This window comes from Protomyctophum parallelum (genome assembly GCF_964188405.1).
Source record: "Protomyctophum parallelum genome assembly, chromosome: 5".
Taxonomy (NCBI): Eukaryota; Metazoa; Chordata; class Actinopteri; order Myctophiformes; family Myctophidae; genus Protomyctophum; species Protomyctophum parallelum.
This window is the reverse complement of record NC_139702.1, coordinates 51,374,861-51,393,440: the sequence shown is the minus strand read 5'-3', so window position 1 is coordinate 51,393,440 and position 18,580 is coordinate 51,374,861. Positions and strand designations below refer to the sequence as shown.

At 43.2% G+C, this 18,580-nt stretch overlaps 2 protein-coding genes across 2 annotated transcripts; one reads left to right on the top strand and one right to left on the bottom strand.

Annotated features, from left to right (window-relative positions):
* Positions 1–1,616: 1,616 nt before the first annotated feature.
* On the bottom strand, positions 1,617–8,022 carry pgam1b (phosphoglycerate mutase 1b). The gene is made up of 4 exons (XM_083765157.1): positions 7,634–8,022; positions 3,396–3,670; positions 2,661–2,841; positions 1,617–1,966 (listed from the first exon to the last, which is right to left on the bottom strand). The coding sequence occupies exons 1-4, from the start codon at positions 7,770–7,772 to the stop codon at positions 1,800–1,802; spliced, it is 762 nt and encodes a 253-aa protein (XP_083621283.1). The 5' UTR covers positions 7,773–8,022; the 3' UTR covers positions 1,617–1,799.
* Positions 8,023–11,213: 3,191 nt separating this feature from the next.
* pi4k2a (phosphatidylinositol 4-kinase type 2 alpha) lies at positions 11,214–18,309 on the top strand. The gene is made up of 9 exons (XM_083764694.1): positions 11,214–11,687; positions 13,575–13,775; positions 13,945–14,076; positions 14,252–14,405; positions 14,692–14,753; positions 14,923–15,022; positions 15,652–15,785; positions 16,521–16,580; positions 17,090–18,309. Exons 1-9 carry the CDS (start codon positions 11,349–11,351, stop codon positions 17,249–17,251), a joined length of 1,344 nt encoding a protein of 447 aa, XP_083620820.1. The 5' UTR covers positions 11,214–11,348; the 3' UTR covers positions 17,252–18,309.
* Positions 18,310–18,580: the final 271 nt, after the last annotated feature.

The window sequence follows — 18,580 nt, the reverse complement described above, 5'->3', positions numbered from 1 at the left end:
AAACCCTCACCCTCTACTCTTAGTAAAACTGAGTTACAACTCTACTTGGATAACATTCTTCCATAATAGTGTCACCAAAACTATTTGCCAAAAATAGTTGATCTACAAGCTCACAACACATTGTCAGCTTGCTGGGGTTCAAGTGATTAAGCGCTATATTTTTACAACTGCAACTTCAAAGAGTTGCATTTCAACATGATTCACCAGTTGTAGTCATCCAAGCCGGTGATTGTAAATACAACAATGATATAGTTAATCTTGACGGCTATGGCTCAGGAGGTAGAGCAGGTAGTCCAATGATCCCTGGGTCGGCGGTTCAAATCCCAGCTCCTCCTGTCCACATGTCGAAGTGTCCTCGGGCAAGACAAGGAAGCTCTGAGAAGGAAGGGAAGTGGTCACGTGACTGGGCTGCGCCATGACACTTTCATGGGAGCCAAACTCACACCGGAAGTGCAATGAATACATGGCAGTGAATGGAGCCGGCTGGACGAGCTCATAACAAACATTAATTACGAACAATTGAGACCTTTTGTAAAGTAATCACCTCTGGAAAATAACAGAAGACATATCACAGGTTGTTTTCTAATCACTTTTCGATGTGCACAGAGTGCACAGTACATAATTTTATCTGAGGATCTAAACAGCAGCAGGTATCGTTTCTGGCTCCGAAGTATCGCGAGATTTGGCTGCCAGACAGTTAACGGTGGGAAGTCTCACGATACTTGGTGCGTTCAGAAAGGTACTTTGTGCTCTTTAGATACCATACCTCTATAAACATTACACAGTGTACACATCGAATAACAACACAGCAGACAATAATGTGTTACATGTCTTCTGTTATTTTCCAGAAGTGATTACTTTACAAAAGGTCTCAATTGTTCATAAATAATGTTTATTCATGAGCTGGTCACTGAGCTCTCATTGACCCCCGTGCATTCTACCGAACTTCCGGGTCCCATGAAAGTGTCCATGAAAGTGTCATGGCGCAGCCCAGTCACGTGACCACTTCACTTCCTTCTCAGAGCTTCCTTGGGGCAAGACACTGAACCCTACATTGCCTCCAATGAGTTGGTCAGTGTGAGCTTGCCACCATTGGTGTGTGAATGTGGGAAGTGAGGACGCTGGCGTTGACTGTTCGCCACTTCACCTCCCAATGTATGTATGAATGAACCAACCATTGTAAAGTGCTTTGAGCACTTGCAAAAGCGCTATAAAAATGCAATTCATTAAAAATGCAATTCATTAATCTTCATCAACAGTAAGGTCAGCTTAAGACCCTGCAAAGACAAGACATGAAAGATAAGGATTCTATGGCTCATATTTAATTTATTATAACACACTACAGCAGACAAAATCAGCAGTGCAGGTCAATTTGCCCATTTAACAATCACCAGCATTACCTTGATTTCAATGATCTCACACAAAAACAAACATACACCTTAGTCAATGTTAGTCTGTAAATTAATAAATGTGTCTTTGCATGAGACAGGAAAGAGTTAAATTCCTTTTTGGAATGTGCAGGCAAGGTTTCTTCAGTGCACCAGACTACATTGTTTTACATACAATGCCAAGCAGCAGCTCTATGCCAGTCAAATAAATATGGGGGGGGGGGGGGGTATGGTGGTAAACTGGGTATGGTGACAAGTGCACAAGCGTATGGAGTGTGTGGAGCATATGTATCATGACACACAATGACCATTTTCTTTTAAACTTATTATATAACAGTACACGTGATAGTGCTTTGCAGTCTTCACTCCCACAATAAACCCTCCAGCCCACCTAGGGGGTTAATGCGGCCATTACTTGGCCTTCCCTTGGGCAGCAACAGCCGCCATAGCCTTCTTGACGGTCTCCTCATCTCCAAGGAATTGCATGGGTCCCACAGGCTTCAGGTTCTTGTCCAGCTCATACATGATAGGAATGCCTGTTGGCAGGTTCAGTTCCATGATGGCCTCCTCTGACATACCTAGAAGCCATACCAGAAACATGTAGTTACTGCCATGTAGTAAAACTGCCATGTTTTTCATATCCGTGGTCATAATGGTATGGTAATGGCGACATGGAGTTTACAGTAATGCCAAACAAATACACATTTTGTGAAAACTCCAATCTTAGTTACTACCGATCAAACCAAAACGTAATGCGTGATTAAATCGGCAAGTCCGGACCAATTTCAACCCATGGAAGACACTAGAAAGCGGTGCTACTCTATAGAAAGAAACAAAGATGATGGACGCAGCCTTACAAACTGACGGAGATAAACATGCATGTTTCTTTACTTTGCGTACTATAATAAAATATTGTCACTTGAGCCATCAGTGTGTGCAACCACCTTCTTGTCTCTTGAAGACAACTATTTACTTTATTCTCCTGTGGACCGTCACCACTACAAGGACTTGTGTGCGTAGCAGGGTAGTACTGCAATTACACTTCAAGTTTACAATTTACAACAAGTAAAAGGTGTAAGTAAAGACGCATGCAATTTATACTTACTTCCTGCACAGGTGTTGCCCATCGTAAATAGCCAATCAAGCTCTCAATAACGCCACTTATAGATTGTCTCTTTTCGGTGAGCGACACAATGTGCAATCAAGTTTAAATCAGGCCATAGTAATAGTTATTAGTTTCCCCTCACTCCCGTATTCTTTTTTTTACCCTACCCTCAAGGTGCTTTACGATGCCACGGAGACTGTTTCCGTGTGCAGCGATCAGAACTCTCTTGCCGTCTTTGATCTGAGGGACGATCTCCTCGTTCCAGAATGGCAGTGCCCGGGCGATGGTGTCCTTCAGACTCTCACAAGATGGAAGCTGGTCTTCTGTCAGCTCCGCATATCGACGGTCCTACCATACAATCCAGATAAAATGTTATAGTCACCTCACTGTTTACAGGTGTAAAATAGTTGGTGAAATTAATTATCACACAAGCTTCCAACATTAGCATTTTGAAGAAAGAAAGGTCAGATATGTCAAATATTCCTAATATAAATACAAGCAATGTCAAATATACAGTATACATAAATTGCATGGTTAAAAAGAGCATACAATTAGGCAGTTCAATTGCAGCAGATATAGCATAACAGTCTCTTGTGCATGGTTAAAATAGAAAAACAATTTGGTTGAAATGCTTCCAGTGTAATTGGATAAAAATTGCAGCAGGTGTAATAGCAGCAGAATAGATGCATGCAGGTGAGACTAGTGTGTTAATTCTGCCAACCGTAGTGTAGAAATATGTGAACATGTATATGCAAGTAAACTTAATTGTGACTGAAGCTGTGGGGCATGGCTACTCGCCAGACTAGTTTAGCAGCAGTAGTGAGGTCTGTGATGGAATAAACTGTCAATGTTAATGAGAGAAGATAGAAATAGAAGAGCGAGGGAGATACAGTAAAAATCACCTTGCTTATGTTGGTATAGAAGTCATGATCCTCATCCATGGATGGGGGTGGGGTGTCGAAGGATCGCCTCCAGATCTTGACCTGGGCCTCTCCATGCTTGGCTGCTGTCTCTGCCTTATTTAGCCCAGTCAAGCCACCGTAGTGGCGCTCGTTGAGGCGCCAGGTCCGGTGGACAGGCAGCCACATCTGGTCAATGCCCTCCAGAACAAGCCACAGTGTGTTAATGGCCCGCTTGAGGACAGAAGTATAGCAGATGTCGAATTCATAGCCAGCATCTATTGTAAGAGAGAAGGGAAATGTATAGCCTATAAGTTTGCATGTAAATACTGTTAAGGTTGTGCATAAGAAAAATTATGAATGAGTTATATAAAACTTCACAATTCAATACATTCATGGCCGTTGCACATGGGATGTACACTGACTCCTCTATGTTTTGTCCTGTCAACCCTCCACATTGCATTTTCATAAACAGTACTACTCATGGGAGATTTATAGAGCAGTTAGCCCTGTATACACATTCGTTTTGCACAGACTTGTCAGAAAGGAGCACTAGTGAATTGTTTTCTTTTTTTTTTATAATAAAGGGTGTGCCAAGTGCATAAGTGCAGCCTTCCATGGAAGATTATATTTCAGGCAAGTGAAAAGCCAACGTGAGTTCGTGTCCATACAAAAGGTGAGTCGAGTGATATGGAAGCCTGTTTCGAAAACTGCCGTGGCTCTTCTGTTTGCCATTTCCAACATACTGTACAAAATCAACCCCGTGAGTAATGCAATTCAGTACAGCAAACAATAATAATCTGCATTGATAAGGAAATCAGCTTTTTAGTGCCATGGTAGCCATTAATGCATAGTTCAATGTTTCAAAATTAAATATTTTCTTACAGTCAATGAATATTTCACACAATCAGTTATGTGAATGTGTCAACCCTCCAAACAGCTCAGGTTTACCAGGCTACGAATTAGGCCAAACACTGTGCTGAATCTATGAACAGTGTTAACTGCAGAGTAGGATGTTTCATGATCATTTTACAACAGAGCCTCCTGCTGGTAACTGGTTAATGGCCATCATTTTTTGCTTTTAAAAGGGAAAGAATTCCACAGCAGCACACCATCACTAATTCATGTACATGTTCACACATGCACACGTGTACAATGCACATACATACGCTGTGCAGAAGATGTATTTTAAACTTGCTACCTCATGTATTCCCAGTAAACCCAATACACATTTGTCTGTTTTTCTATCGACTTTTAATGGCGTGAATGATTTTTAAGGGGCGCTAGCCCCTCCTATGCCCTGCTTTGTGTGTACCACTATCGCATAATGATGATTTGATTGGCTTGGCTGAGCACGTTATGTGATGTATGATGATGTATGACGATAAGAGCGCCCCTCACTTCACACGAGTGTGATTTTTAAGGGGTGCTAGCCGACTTCTATAAACAGCTTTTGTCCACACACGTCTCAAGATTTGCCATTGACAATGAAAGGGGAATTCAGGTCAAATGTCCCCGAAATCTTGTCCCCACACGTCTCAAGATTTGCCATTAACAATGAACGGAGAAAATAGGCCGAAATTCCTCTAAATATGACAAATTAAACATCAAACGCCATTGACATACATTGAAGAGAAAATGTAGGTAATATGTAAACGAGCATCAGCCAACCAATCACAGGCAACAGGCATTCTGATTGGCCAGTATGAGATGATGCATGATGATGTACGATAAGAGCGCCCCTCACTTCACACAGGTGTGATTTATTTCTTCTTAACATAACTAGTAATGACCAAACTATGACTGACAAATTTTAGGTTGAAACAATCAATCATTTCACAGAGGAGATTGTGTGCATATCTTGTCCCTGTATTCAGGTCAGGTGCTGAAGAGAATCAAAACATCGGCACACTGGTTTAAAGCTCCCACAACGTGTTTTATTTAATGGTGAAATATTTATCTGAAGGCAAATTTGCTTTAAACCAGTGTGCAGATGCTTTACCTTCTTCTCCAAATATTCAATCATTGCTGTGACGTTATTCAGTTAAAATCAGGTTTGAAGAAGATGCTGACTCACTGTCAGCAGGTGCACCTCTATATCCTCATCTCCATTTTATTATTTTAGTTAATTTAGTATGATGTGGCCCAGGCCGTAGCGTAACGGTCTGGGCACCGGACTGGTAATCCAGTCGCAGTGTGCCGCGGGTTCGACTCCCGGACCCGACACGGCCTTTACTGCATGTCATCCCCCCATCTCTCTCCCGTTTCCTGTCAGCCTACTGTCTGTCCCTTCAAAAATCAATAAAAGGCGTAAGCCGCAAAAAAAATAAAAAAAAATAAATAAATTTTAGTATGATGTAAAAAACGTAGAGAGACTATAGTTTGACTATACAATTACTAGTCATACTGTTGCTTTCCCCCATATACATTATGCTCCAATAAATACACAATGAATATAGAGTTTTACCAGATATTCTAAATACAATGTGCAAAAGCTGTAGTAGCCTACTTTGCTGAACTTGCCTGGGAGAGTGAGTAAAGTAGGGAATGTGTGGGGGGAAGCGATTCATTAAACAGACGGCCAGGGCCGTAGGAACCACGGGGGTCCCCGGGGACATGTCCCCGGTGGGCCGCGGAGCGGCCCACGGGGGGGCCGCGAACCGTTTTGGGCCGCCGGCCACGGGGAATAAAAAAGCCTCAAATAGGGCAGGCACTTGGACCATGCGGCCGCCGCTGACTCGCTGTCAGTGTTGTGCGAGTGCGTGTGATTGTGCTATAGTGGAGATTTCATAGAGCACCGAAGTCCTGACGTAACTCGCTCATCCCGACGATTCCCCTGGTTCACGGAAGTAGTTTCTCTATGGAGAATAACATGGGGTGATCTTAATATCGTCTACTATAAGCGTTGTGGTCCAAAAATAAACAAGCTGTCTCGGCGTTATTGTCAGGGAGGTGTCTCTGTATCGTTTGCAACAGTCAGTCACTCATATATGATACAGTCTGCTTCTAGCGAAAATCTAACTAATTCAGCAGCAGTAACATTAGCGTTTTCTCTCAGTCAGTTGATTCTTCATATCCATGTGAGTGAAGCGGCCGGGATGACATGTTTATTTTTCAAACACAGTTCTTATATGAATCAATCTAAAACTCCTCCTATGGTGATTTCAATGCAACTAAACAAATACATGAACCTGGGGACTGACGCCCTCTACTGAAAGTGACGTCAGACTTCGGTGCTCTATTGTATTTCTATGGGGGAACTTGGATAGGATTCAGGAAGTTGTTTATATGTTATGCCCAGTGCTGGTTAAAGCCGTGTATGTCTCGGGCAGGCTCATCAAAAAGGTAAGATTTGCACTAGGCTATTTCTGCTGTGCAGACCCGTTTTTACCCGAAAATAACGACTTTATAACCGCAAATACCCGATTTTTTTCCGCACGGGCGCTTCGCACGGGCGCTTCGCACGGGCGCTTCGCGAATCGCCCCACATGCACGGGCGCTTCGCGCCCGTGCATGTGGGCCGGTTCGGATTGGTCCCCCCCATCTGTGAAGTGCTGGATACGGCGCTGCAGACGGCATTATTGTGACATGTCATGGTGGTAGCCGCAAGCAACAAAACAAACAGTGTACAATTTACAATTTAGGCATTTAGCAGACGCTCTTAATCCAGAGCGACTTACAATTAAGCAAGAACAAAAGCATGGGAATACATCACATAAAAGCATTTATCATGAAACATGCGTAAGCTAAGAAAGTAACAGTGGAATATCTATATAATGAAACTATACATACACTATACATATAAACTATACATATTTACTACTATGCTATACATATGTACTATGGCGTGCTATGACTATATACAATACAAGTGTAAGCCCACAATTGGGGGGAACGCACCTATATGGATTTCAATTGAAAAACTAGCTGCCTTTTCTCTAGGCCTACATGATCTGAGGACAGGACAAGAAAGGAATGTTGCTCATCGCTTGCATGGCCACTTCCCTCCCTCCTAAACCCATAATGCCCACTCAGCTTGTCGCAGTGGCAATCTGTCGCCCATGCCACCAGCACTCTGGCCCATACTGTACATGCTAGTTGCGTAACCTTGCAGTGGAGTGAGTGGACAGACACACATTATAATCCAACTCCTAGCACTACACCTGGTCCGAGAGAAGATTAGGCCGCATGATGACTTATCAGATTGTCTGTGATAAATAAAGTTATGAGCCCTTCATTACCTTTCAAGGCCTGTCCTCCCCTCTTCGCCTCTTCCGTCCCGGTTTCACTGAGGTCTGCGTCGAACCACCCACAGAAGCGGTTCTCCTGATTCCAGACGCTCTCGCCATGGCGGATCAGAACCAGTTTGTACGCGGCCATCCTCTCGCCAATGTCCTCTACGCTGTGTTGTTTCCGGGAATGTAAAGGTGAAAGATTCCTCTGAAAAGGCGGCGAAAATGACCGCAAACGTGTCTTGACGACGACCTCGTAGCCCAACGAACGGCTACAGAGAACCTGCCGGGGTACGTTCAATGTAATGATGCCACTAATGATGATGGCTACCGGGTTTATGAGAGTTCGGTCGAGTGAACTTGGCAGCTGACACGACCGTAGTGGAGCGCTCTTCCTGCTGGTGTCCACCAATCACAGAGCGAACAGCTAGCTTCAGGAGGAGCCGAGGAGAGATGAGAGGAGGAGGGAGGATGCACAGTCAGCTGCACGTCCACGGTGCAGAGGCCTGAGGCAACACATCCTGTGGTTTGCATCACTGTACTGTAACACCGTTTTTTGCACGGACGTGAATGTGAAAAAAGAAAATAATAATGATGATGAAAATTGTGAAATACACACATTATTTTGGTCAAGGCAAATTAGTCGTTAGATGGCCCTACTGCAAACTACAGTCTGCACCACCAGTCCACCATCGGAGGAATGATCCTCCTCTACAATAAATATCAAATTTATTCTGCTGTAGAAGACCTAGCCATGGTTCATGACGCTCGTATTTCATGACAGTCATGTTTCAGAGCTATAGAAGACCAAAGCTGTACTGTACTATTGGCTATACCCTCCACGTCTTCAGGCTTCTGTTGAATCTTTAGTTTTATTAACATTCCACAATTTTCCTAATGGCTTGGGATGGGGCAAACAGTAAATCAGATATAACCCATTCGTTTGTCATGTTAATATTGCACATTATTTTCTTAGTCTGGAAGAAAAGGCTGTGCATTGTGCAACATGACAAACTCATATAAGTGGCACATATCTGTTTTTGCTGTTGTAATAGGCCTACACGTAAATAATGTTTTAACCGACAGCCTTTTTCAAGAAATATCGATAGATTAATTACAGAAAATGTTAACCTGGATGGAGAAAGAATTTCAATCAAAAGCTGCTATTAAAGGTGAATGGGGTTCAAATTGAAATGCTAGAACTAGATGCTTAATGGGGCCTTGGAATATCTTACAACTAAAAACCCCTGTCCGTCTGTGTGTCTGACTGACTGTGTGTGTGTCCTTCTTTAGTTCATGTATTTTAAGAACTTCAAACTCGGTATATCACAACGACCCGAGGGGGGTGCCCAGTCAGTGGTTGTCCAGAACACAGACAGATCCGACCGATCTGCCCATATTTGGGCTAAAGCTGGTGAGGAGTTGGACACGAGGGCATGAGCAGAGGAGCTCCACAAAATAGATAAATCCGGAAATCCCCATATGGAGTGCGCTGATGTCATCATCAATATGATGTCATAGATTCAGCCTGGCCTGGACTCCATAAGCCATATTTATTATGCCTGCAGTCTGGACAGAGTGGAAAGACAGGATGGGCTCTAGCTCAGGTCCATAGCGTTAAGGACTTCTCCTTAACGATTATGACCAGAGCTAGATGGACTCCATATATGGGCATAAAAGGTACAGCGGGTACTGTGACAATGGGTACAGGTACAGGTTGCATCATTCCAGAGTCATCCCTAGTAATATTACATTTTTAAACAGAAATTATTATTAGGGATCAAGCCTGAATTTTTCTCAATAAAAGCTCTCGTAGCCTGTAGCTTTTATTGAGAAAAATCGGTTTGAGGGAAAAGAAAGTTGCCGCCCCATTGTTCCTGCCTGTCGACCACAAAACAATACTACAACATGACGATATCATCCGCTCCCGACAGGATCATAATATATACCCTAAATTAAATGGTGCCCAGGCTAGGTAATACATGATTGGCTGCGGGAGTACAGCGTTGACCCTAAAGCATTATTCATAGTCTGGCTTTTCAGTGGTGAGGTGAGGTGACCACCGAACTACAACATGACGTCACGAGCCGTGGTGAAGAGCAAACCACCGCCACTGCCCCAGCACTTCTCTCAGTTTTTTACTCACCACCGCTCAACGTCATTTCAGCTCCGGTGGTCAGCTCACCACCGGACGGAGCGGTGGTCACCTCACCACCGAAAGTCCAGACTATGTATGAGCCTTTTAAGGCTCATACATAGTCTGGATAGTCTGGAAAATCCAGACTATGTATGAGCCTTTTAAGGCTCATACATAGTCTGGATTTTCGGTGGTTAGGTGACCAACGAACTACAACATAACTTCACGAGCCGCGGTGAAGAGCAAACCACCGCCAATGCCCCAACCGAAAACCGATTTTCGGTGGTGAGGTGACCACCGCTCCGGTGGTGAGCTGACCACTGGAGCTGAAATAACGTTGAGCGGTGGTGAGTAAAAACAGAGAGAAGGGCTGGAGCGGTGGCGGTGGCGGCTCGTGACATCATGTTGTAGTTCGGTGGTTAAGGCTCATACATAGTCTGGATTTTCGGTGGTTAGGTGACCACCGAACTACAACATGACGTCACGAGCCGCGGTGAAGAGCAAACCACCACCGCTCCAGCCCTTCTCTCTGTTTTTACTCACCACCGCTCAACGTTATTTCAGCTCCGGTGGTCAGCTCGCCACCGGAGCGGTGGTCACCTCACCACCGAAAATCCAGACTATGAATAGGCCTTTAATTAAGGCTCTGGTCTGGTGTTGACGAAAAACAACCCCTGACATAATCTCCAGTCTCCAATCAGTGAACAACGAGCCCAGAGCCCAGATCCTGATTGGGTCCATGGCTCTGATGGGGTCCAAAACCTTGACGCTGCTAATGCACGGTTGATTTTTGGGTGTAACAAAAAAGTGACGTCATCTCCCATCTCCCATCTCCAACCTAATTTGGAAGAGTATGACGTCACTCCTCTCTATGCGTTGATGTTTCTATAACTAATTTTGCATATTTCGTATTGAGGGTATGCGCGTGATGGCATGACATCATCATCATCAAACCAAGAAATGCCTACTGACTACTGAGCTATTTTTTTTTTACAGTCTATGCTACTGAGCGATTGGCAAAAAACTACTTCCTGGCCTTGACAGCCCATACATCCAAACAGAAAAGTCCTATTGCATTAAACAACATTAAACAATGTTAAACTCACTTTGCCTGTTGCTTTGCCACTCGATTTGCCACTCGATGTGCCATTCACTTTAAGAATATTTTTCTTTTTGGCTTAACCCCGTCTTATCGCAACCGTTATTATTACCCCTTCAAATCCATTTTTTTTAGTTGTGATTGAAATGTACTGTAATTCTCCAATCTGTTAATAAATCTTTCAATCAATCAATTTTAACCATAGACCCTGTCACCCTAGACTAGAGTTATGATTTTAACCAGAGAGCCTTATAAATGAATGTTGATTGGTGGAATGCCTGGGGGATGGAATTATGACGTAGGGTCCCGCCTCTTCCCGGAAGCTGACAGTCATCTGATTTGTTGTTTTTGAGAGCCTGCTGCTGCTGCCTTGTTAGCTAACGGTGGAACGACTAACGAGCCAACAAAGCCCACGTCCTGCTGTATGTCCCTGTTCCACTGTGCCCATCTTCACCTGCCGTTGGGCTCCTGTCGTCTGACACCACATCATGGACGAGACGAGTCCGCTTGTCTCTCCTCTTCGCGACAACAATGATTTCAGCTACTCTCCGACAGAGCCCCCGAGTCCCCGGGGCACATTTGGAGGCACACCGGGCTCTGTGGTGCGCATCCCGGCTGGAAGCCCGGGACGCAACCGGGAGAGACAGCCTCTGCTGGATCGGGATCGAGGGGGCTCGCCTCGGGAACCACACAGGAACGAGTTCCTGGAAGATCCAGAATTTAGAGAAATCATCCGAAAGGCCGAACGCGCCATAGAGGAGGGCATTTACCCGGAGCGAATTTACCAGGGATCTAGTGGAAGCTATTTTGTCAAAGATTCACAAGGGGTAAGATTCGAAATAATGCAGTAGACCGTTTAAATTCAACCAGACCATAGAATCGCCAAGTTTATTGTTTGATGTGTGATTATTGTTACTTTTTAAAAGTGAACGCTTGTGAAGTTTTAAAGTGTGTGAACTGTGCTGTTGCTTCTAGTGAAAGGCCTCATTCGTTCTACTCCTATGATGATGACTTGGCAAATAGGTGATACGATAAGGCTACAGCAAGGATTTACATATGCCTCGTTTTATGTAAAATCCTTTGTTCATTTAACTGAGTGTACAAAAGTAAAACGTGTGCTGTACACTGAGTTACAAATGGATGATTGAACACTGAGGATTTTACTGTAGCTAAAACAAGTAATATGTACATTTAGTTGCCATACTACATCATTATATATTGTGCAGTATATATAACAAGAGTGCATATTATCCCTTGATGCCCTTGATGATGAAAGTTATCAGATCATGATGGTGGACTGAGGGAGGATCAGTCTGCCTTCTAGTAATGATTGTCACGTGTTGGATGCAATACATAAATGATCAGGTTCATTCATGTATGTTATTTCAGATCATTAGACACAACAGTTTGCAACTACTCCTTGCACCTAGTCGCAAGTCGCACTATAGTCGCAACTTTGCAACAAAACAGTTTTAAGGTCACCAACACCAACTCCTTGCCACTGCCATTGGGGGAAATAGTTACAAGTAGTTGTATGTTGCAAGGAGTTGCGTGGCGAATCATTGGGCTTAAAGGTTGGGGTGTGGAACAGTCGCTATAAACTTTGGCCTTTTGCACTAATACCATCCATGCTGTGCAGAGTGCGTGTGCATGTCTTATTCCACTCCTACACACTGGGCTGTGTTGGTTGGAAGAGGAAGTGTCTCGTGGACTAATTTAAAATCCAGAAGTCTGTGATCGAGTCCTACATAGTTTCACTTCTAAAATTAAGAACCAGTTATTCTTTGGTGGCCAGTGTGTAGCACATCAAAACAACCAGTCCTGATCATACCCCTTGCATCTAGTTACTATAGATTATGACAGAAATGTAGGTTGGCTGTGTGTGGCCTTCACCCCCACCACCTAGTTTTAGTCACCAGTGTGCTTTTGTGATCATGTGCTAGCTCTCCCTCAGAATATAATTCTCCTCCATGACCAAGCTCCATGTCGTACTCAAATTGTGTGTCTATGGTCTATGCACATGACTGTGTGTGTGTGTGTGTGTGTGTGTGTGTGTTAGATACTGTAGGCCTAATGCCAACAAGTAATTCCAAGAGCTTCTTATAGTATGTAGTGGCATTTATCTGGCAAAAAAATATCCTATTGGCCTAAATTCCTGAGAGATCTTAAAAGATGTAGATTTAGGTGTGTAGTGTATGCACTATGCGCATACCTATATTAAAAAGACCAACTTGAAACTACTATTTCACTAGCCAAACGTATATATAAACATTCCGATTTCAAATATAAAGTACTCGCCACGGGTGTTAGAAATTTGCTGGTACAGTGATTAGCATTGCTGCATCCCGCGTTGTTTAATAAAAAGCATTTTTAACACCCGTGGCGAGTACTTTATATTTGAAATCGGAATGTGTATATACATGTTTGGACTGTAAATGTAGCGATTGCATAAAACAGGCTACAGTTGCGCCATGACTGTCATGATAATCATGACAGTCATGTTTCAGGGCTATTATTTCACTAGCCTGGCGGGGCCAGAGAGCGTGGATTCACTGACACTTCCTCCCTGAAGCGTCAGTGAATCCACGCTATGAGTCTGGCCCCGCCAGGCTACCATTTCACAAGCAAACAACTACTACTACAGTACCATCTTTCATTCTGTTTTTTCCTGTGTTCCTTTACTTATCTTTATTCACTACTTCTAATTTCCATAGAAGATCATTGGCGTGTTTAAGCCTAAGAATGAGGAGCCCTATGGACAGCTAAACCCCAAATGGACCAAATGGCTCCAGAAACTGTGTTGTCCCTGCTGTTTTGGCCGTGACTGTCTGGTCCTCAACCAGGGCTACCTTTCAGAGGCTGGGGCCAGCCTGGTTGATCAGAAACTAGAGCTCAACATTGTACCTAAGACCAAGGTAGGAAAAAAAATCTGCACACAGCCATCAAGCCTACACACATTATGTCTTCTCTCTCAGACTGTTTATGCACCTACTTCTGTTCAGCTTTAGTCATGAGTCATGACTAGAACATGCTTCTGATCATAATATGACATATTATGTCCTCCCAATTAATCTTTCCCTCTAGGTGGTGTACCTGGCGAGTGAAACATTTAATTACAGTGCCATAGACCGTGTCAAGTCTCGGGGAAAGAGGCTAGCCCTAGAGAAGGTGCCTAAGGTGGGACAACGCTTCCATAGGATTGGACTACCACCCAAAGTAAGCTACCAAGTCATAACATTGCACTATAACATGACCTTTAGGAAAATGAACCTGAAACTCGCTCTTTCTTGTTCCTGTAATGGTATTCACTGCATTGTCAAAAAACACAAACCAAGAAAATAACACCCAACAGGCCTTTCAGAGTAATGACATTGCATTGTGTCTTCCGTAGGTTGGTTCTTTCCAGCTTTTTGTTGATGGTTTCAAGGATGCAGACTTCTGGCTACGGCGATTTGAAGCTGAGCCCTTGCCGGAGAATACTAACCGCCAGCTGCAGCTGCAGTTTGAACGTCTGGTAGTCCTTGATTACATCATTAGAAACACAGGTATAGTACATGGTTTTCATGGTGCCAGCACTATTTTAGTTACCGATTATGGCCTTGGGCGACATTTCCAGCAACTGGAAACAAAATGGAGCTCGGAACAAATTAAATTAGAATTCAGTGGATTCAATGAATGAAAGGGGGTGAAGCACTTCCTTCTTGTCACATGTTGTCTGGCAGGCGGGAAACATTGCTCGGAATGCTGTTCGTTTGTAATCACAGGCTATAAAATGGCATTGTGGGCTGACATTTGCTTTCGTTCTTTGAGATGTTTAATTTCTTCTTTCAGACAGAGGAAATGACAACTGGCTATTAAAATATGACTGTCCTATGGATACTGGTGGGAATAGGGTGAGGACAGTGGACACAGACAGTAATGCAAATTTATTTGAAGAATAAACTTTATTCAGGTCTCCTATCCTGTTGTGTTAAATCTGAATAAAGGTTTTTGTGTGTGTGTATATATATATTAAATGCCTTCCACTTTGTTTCCATTCCACTGGCTGATGATTCTCTGTAGGACTCTGATTGGGTGGTAGTTAAGGATCCAATCATAAAGCTGGCAGCCATAGACAATGGTCTAGCCTTCCCACTCAAACACCCAGACTCCTGGAGAGCCTGTAAGTACATCCATTGATATATTTTTGATAAATCTTTTTTATCAGGCCGATTAGTTTCTCCATATTATGAGTCCAGATATGTATCTTTTATAACTCACTCAAAGATTTTAAACATTGCTGCTAACAGCAACCCCATCTGTTCTTCGGAAAATGCCCATTTTGTAATTGATTCTGACAATTTTGTAGGTTACTTACTGCTTCTTTGAAGAAAGAACACAAATCTATAAAATTATGTATAAACACATTAAACCAACTTTTTCATACAAACACTGAGCATCTACCTTAACCCATTCTGACCTGAGATCAGATTCATACGAGGTTTCCGCCGGACACACACTGGTCTGATTAACCCATTCTGACCCGAGATCAGATTCTAAAAATGTCAGTCGTTCTTCGATTTTTTTCAAAAATAGCAGACCTACAAGCTCGTATCGCGCCACTCGGTGGCGCGATATGTGCTTGTAGATCTGCTATTTTTAAATAGCTAAAGCATGACATGATGCTAACACCAAAATGGGTGCCCGGTCAGAATGGGTTAAGTGGTCTATTTTATTTTATCATGACTCTGTATTTTTTTAATGTATGCGATTTGACAATAAAGGCACGTTTTCCTTTTGACCAATCACCAGATCCGTTCTACTGGGCATGGCTTTCCCAGGCCAAAGTAGTGTTCTCCCAGGAGATCAGAGAGTTAGTCCTGCCCAAACTATCTGACCCTAACTTTATCAAAGACCTGGAGGAGGACCTCTATGAACTGTTTAAGGTATGGGACGAACAAAGAGTTATGATTTAGATGTATTTTGATTACTTACCTGTTAATGCATAATGTTTGTTCTGTTTCCCAACGTTACCCAAAGGTTTTAATCACCTTTGTGTTTTCATCATTTTATCAGGGTTTCTTTTTACCAGCTGCTATGCAATAGCAAGCTGAGTCTATCGTCGATGTGATAGTCCTCTAGTCCAGCTGGTTTTCTCATTGGCTGATGTATGTGCGCACCGCAAATATTTGCGGGCGGAAATGAACGACTCGGAACAAAATAGTTCCGCCTTAGAGAATTTAGGTTCCTACCTAAACTACCGTCGCTGAAACGGACACAGAGGCAGTTATAGCGGACCCCTGCAGATAATTATAATGCAGCTGGTAATTAATCAATTCTTGTTTAATCACGGTTGTTTCTGTCTTTTGTGCACATAATTAACTCAACATAATAGGATCATCCAGACGAAAAGTATGAATGTGAACTTGATGAAGCGGCCCTACTTGGGCAAATTGTTTGAATAATAAAACACAGGACTCCAGTATACTATGTGCACTGTGCAGACATCGCCTTCCTTTACAGAAGTATGTGGGACAAAACAGGAAGGACAGACAGGCATCAGTTGGCTGGATCATGACAGGAAGAAGGCCTTATGAATATGCACTTCTCCCTTCTATTGTATGTAGCTGCAATCTTTAAACATAAACCAGTGCCTTGTATTTTGTGCTTTTGTGTTATAGAAAGACCAAGGTTTTGACAGAGGGCAATTCCATAAACAAGTAGCTGTAATGCGGGGGCAGGTGAGCTTTCGTCACTCAACAATCATTGATCACTCACACCTACACCTAGATGATAATGAAACAAGAATGACTGCCATCTACATTATTAGGCTTCACGTTGCAGCATTCAGAGTATGGGTTTTATCTGTAAGTCTCCTATTGGCGTAGAGGCAGCCTAGAGACGAGACAGCCAATCATGAAAAAGTGTCCACTACGGTCGCTACTAGAGGTGGTAGCAAATGTAGTTCAGGCACTTTTCAAGCACAGGGCAAAAAGGTTTTATTTTTTTGTATTTATTTTGCAGTGAATTTGATCATTTTGTCCATCATACCCTGAACAAAATGCTAATTTGTGTTCAGTCAGACTGCCCACTTCATGCCTACAATCCCCTCCGTCTATTTCAGGACCATCCATTCAGTCATACATACTATTCTTAATTTGTTGTTTTTTTTTGTTGACAAAATGCTTGCTTCATATCAAGGTTTCCACTGTGACAATACCCTATTACTCATCGTCTCGCTCCACCCCAGATCCTGAACCTGTGCCAAGCCCTGAAGGATGGTAAGACACCCCTCCAGCTGGTGCAGATGCCCCCGGTGATTGTGGAAACGGCCAGGGCCCCGCAGAGGGCCAACAGTGAGTCCTACACACAGAGCTTCCAGAGTAGAAGGCCCTTTTTCACCTGGTGGTAGAGAAAGGAAGGAGAAGCAACGAGAGGAACCGGATGGCCATCGCGTGTGTGGAAAGGGGAGTGAATGTGTCTGTGTGAGGGAGAGACAATGTCCTGAGTGCTCAGGGTTTGGCATGGTGACCAAATGGGACTAAACGTCACCTTATCCTCCTCCTTATGGACACTGCTTATGGGTACCAAGACTGAGGGTATGAAGATGAGGCCAAAAGGAGAGGGAGAGGGATTTATCTCCCCGTTTTGCCTCTGTGCCTTGTGTGGACATCGATGAAGATAAACTACTTAACAGAATTGAAGAATGAATGGATCAGATACCCTGTTTGGACTATAATGAAACACAGCAGTTGAAGGAATTTCACTTTTGTTCAGGTCGCAGATGTTTCATTCCGTGTTTGTTTTTTTAATCTCCCTCTATTTTCTGACTTCTATATATGCATCTGCATACTCCTTCCATCACAAAAGTAAACTCAAGGCTTGGAAAGCCAATGGCGAGCTTGTTTCACAATTATTTTAATCAGAGAAGTGTACAATATTTTGGTCTTGAAGAATTAAGCACTGGGTGATAAGTCTATATATATATAAAGTGGACTGGAAATCATGTTAATTGTTGTCACCTTTAGTCACAGTCCCTGCCTTGGTGGTTTAGATGGGGAGTTGCACATAATTTTGGCGCATGTGGGTAACGTTTGGGAGCATTTTTCTCCCACAGAATTATGCAGAACATTTATTCTCGCTGTGAGCAATTAAAATAATGTACAAATGTACATCACTTTAGAAGTTGCCATTTGCTCAGCGGATGGGAAACCGCCAATTAACGCAAACAAAGCATGTGTTATGAGTAGGCAGAGGGGGATTGCCACAATCGCCAGGCTCCTCGTGATCGTCTTGGAATGGTCCATGTTGAAGTTGGTTGATATTCTTTCTGACACATGAGGTGAACTTAGTTAAAACAACAAAAAAACCCATCATAAAGTAACTTCCTGCTGTACCCTAACTGACATGAAATGTATTGACAATGCACTGTATAATTTGTATGTAATATTTAATGACAAGATTATAACAAGAATTCCATTAATACTACTGGCTACTGTCTTTTTAAGTGGTGCAACCACTTCATTAAGTAGCTTTGTGTGTGCCTGGGTGGCTACCTGTGTCTGAGCACGAAAATAACATTTGGTTGGTTTTCAAAACCAAGTGTCACTGTTGTGCAACACACACATACACATTAACTGTATATTTGATGATTTCAGGTGTATCAGTACAGTACAGTAGAGGGACCCCCACATGGTAACTGTCATTTTTCGGACGCGGGCAGCTCGCCGGCACCCTCTGC

Excerpts from the sequence above, each read along its gene's own strand:
- pgam1b (XM_083765157.1), bottom strand. The coding sequence starts at position 7,772 with ATGGCCGCGTACAAACTGGTTCTGATCCGCCATGGCGAGAGCGTCTGG. Across the intron at positions 2,842-3,395 it reads TCTATACCAACATAAGCAAG|GACCGTCGATATGCGGAGCT; the intron begins GTGATTTTTACT and ends ATTGTATGGTAG. Across the intron at positions 1,967-2,660 it reads CATCGTAAAGCACCTTGAGG|GTATGTCAGAGGAGGCCATC; the intron begins GTAGGGTAAAAA and ends TATGGCTTCTAG.
- pi4k2a (XM_083764694.1), top strand. The coding sequence starts at position 11,349 with ATGGACGAGACGAGTCCGCTTGTCTCTCCTCTTCGCGACAACAATGAT. Across the intron at positions 15,786-16,520 it reads ACCTCTATGAACTGTTTAAG|AAAGACCAAGGTTTTGACAG; the intron begins GTATGGGACGAA and ends TTTGTGTTATAG. Across the intron at positions 16,581-17,089 it reads TAGCTGTAATGCGGGGGCAG|ATCCTGAACCTGTGCCAAGC; the intron begins GTGAGCTTTCGT and ends GCTCCACCCCAG.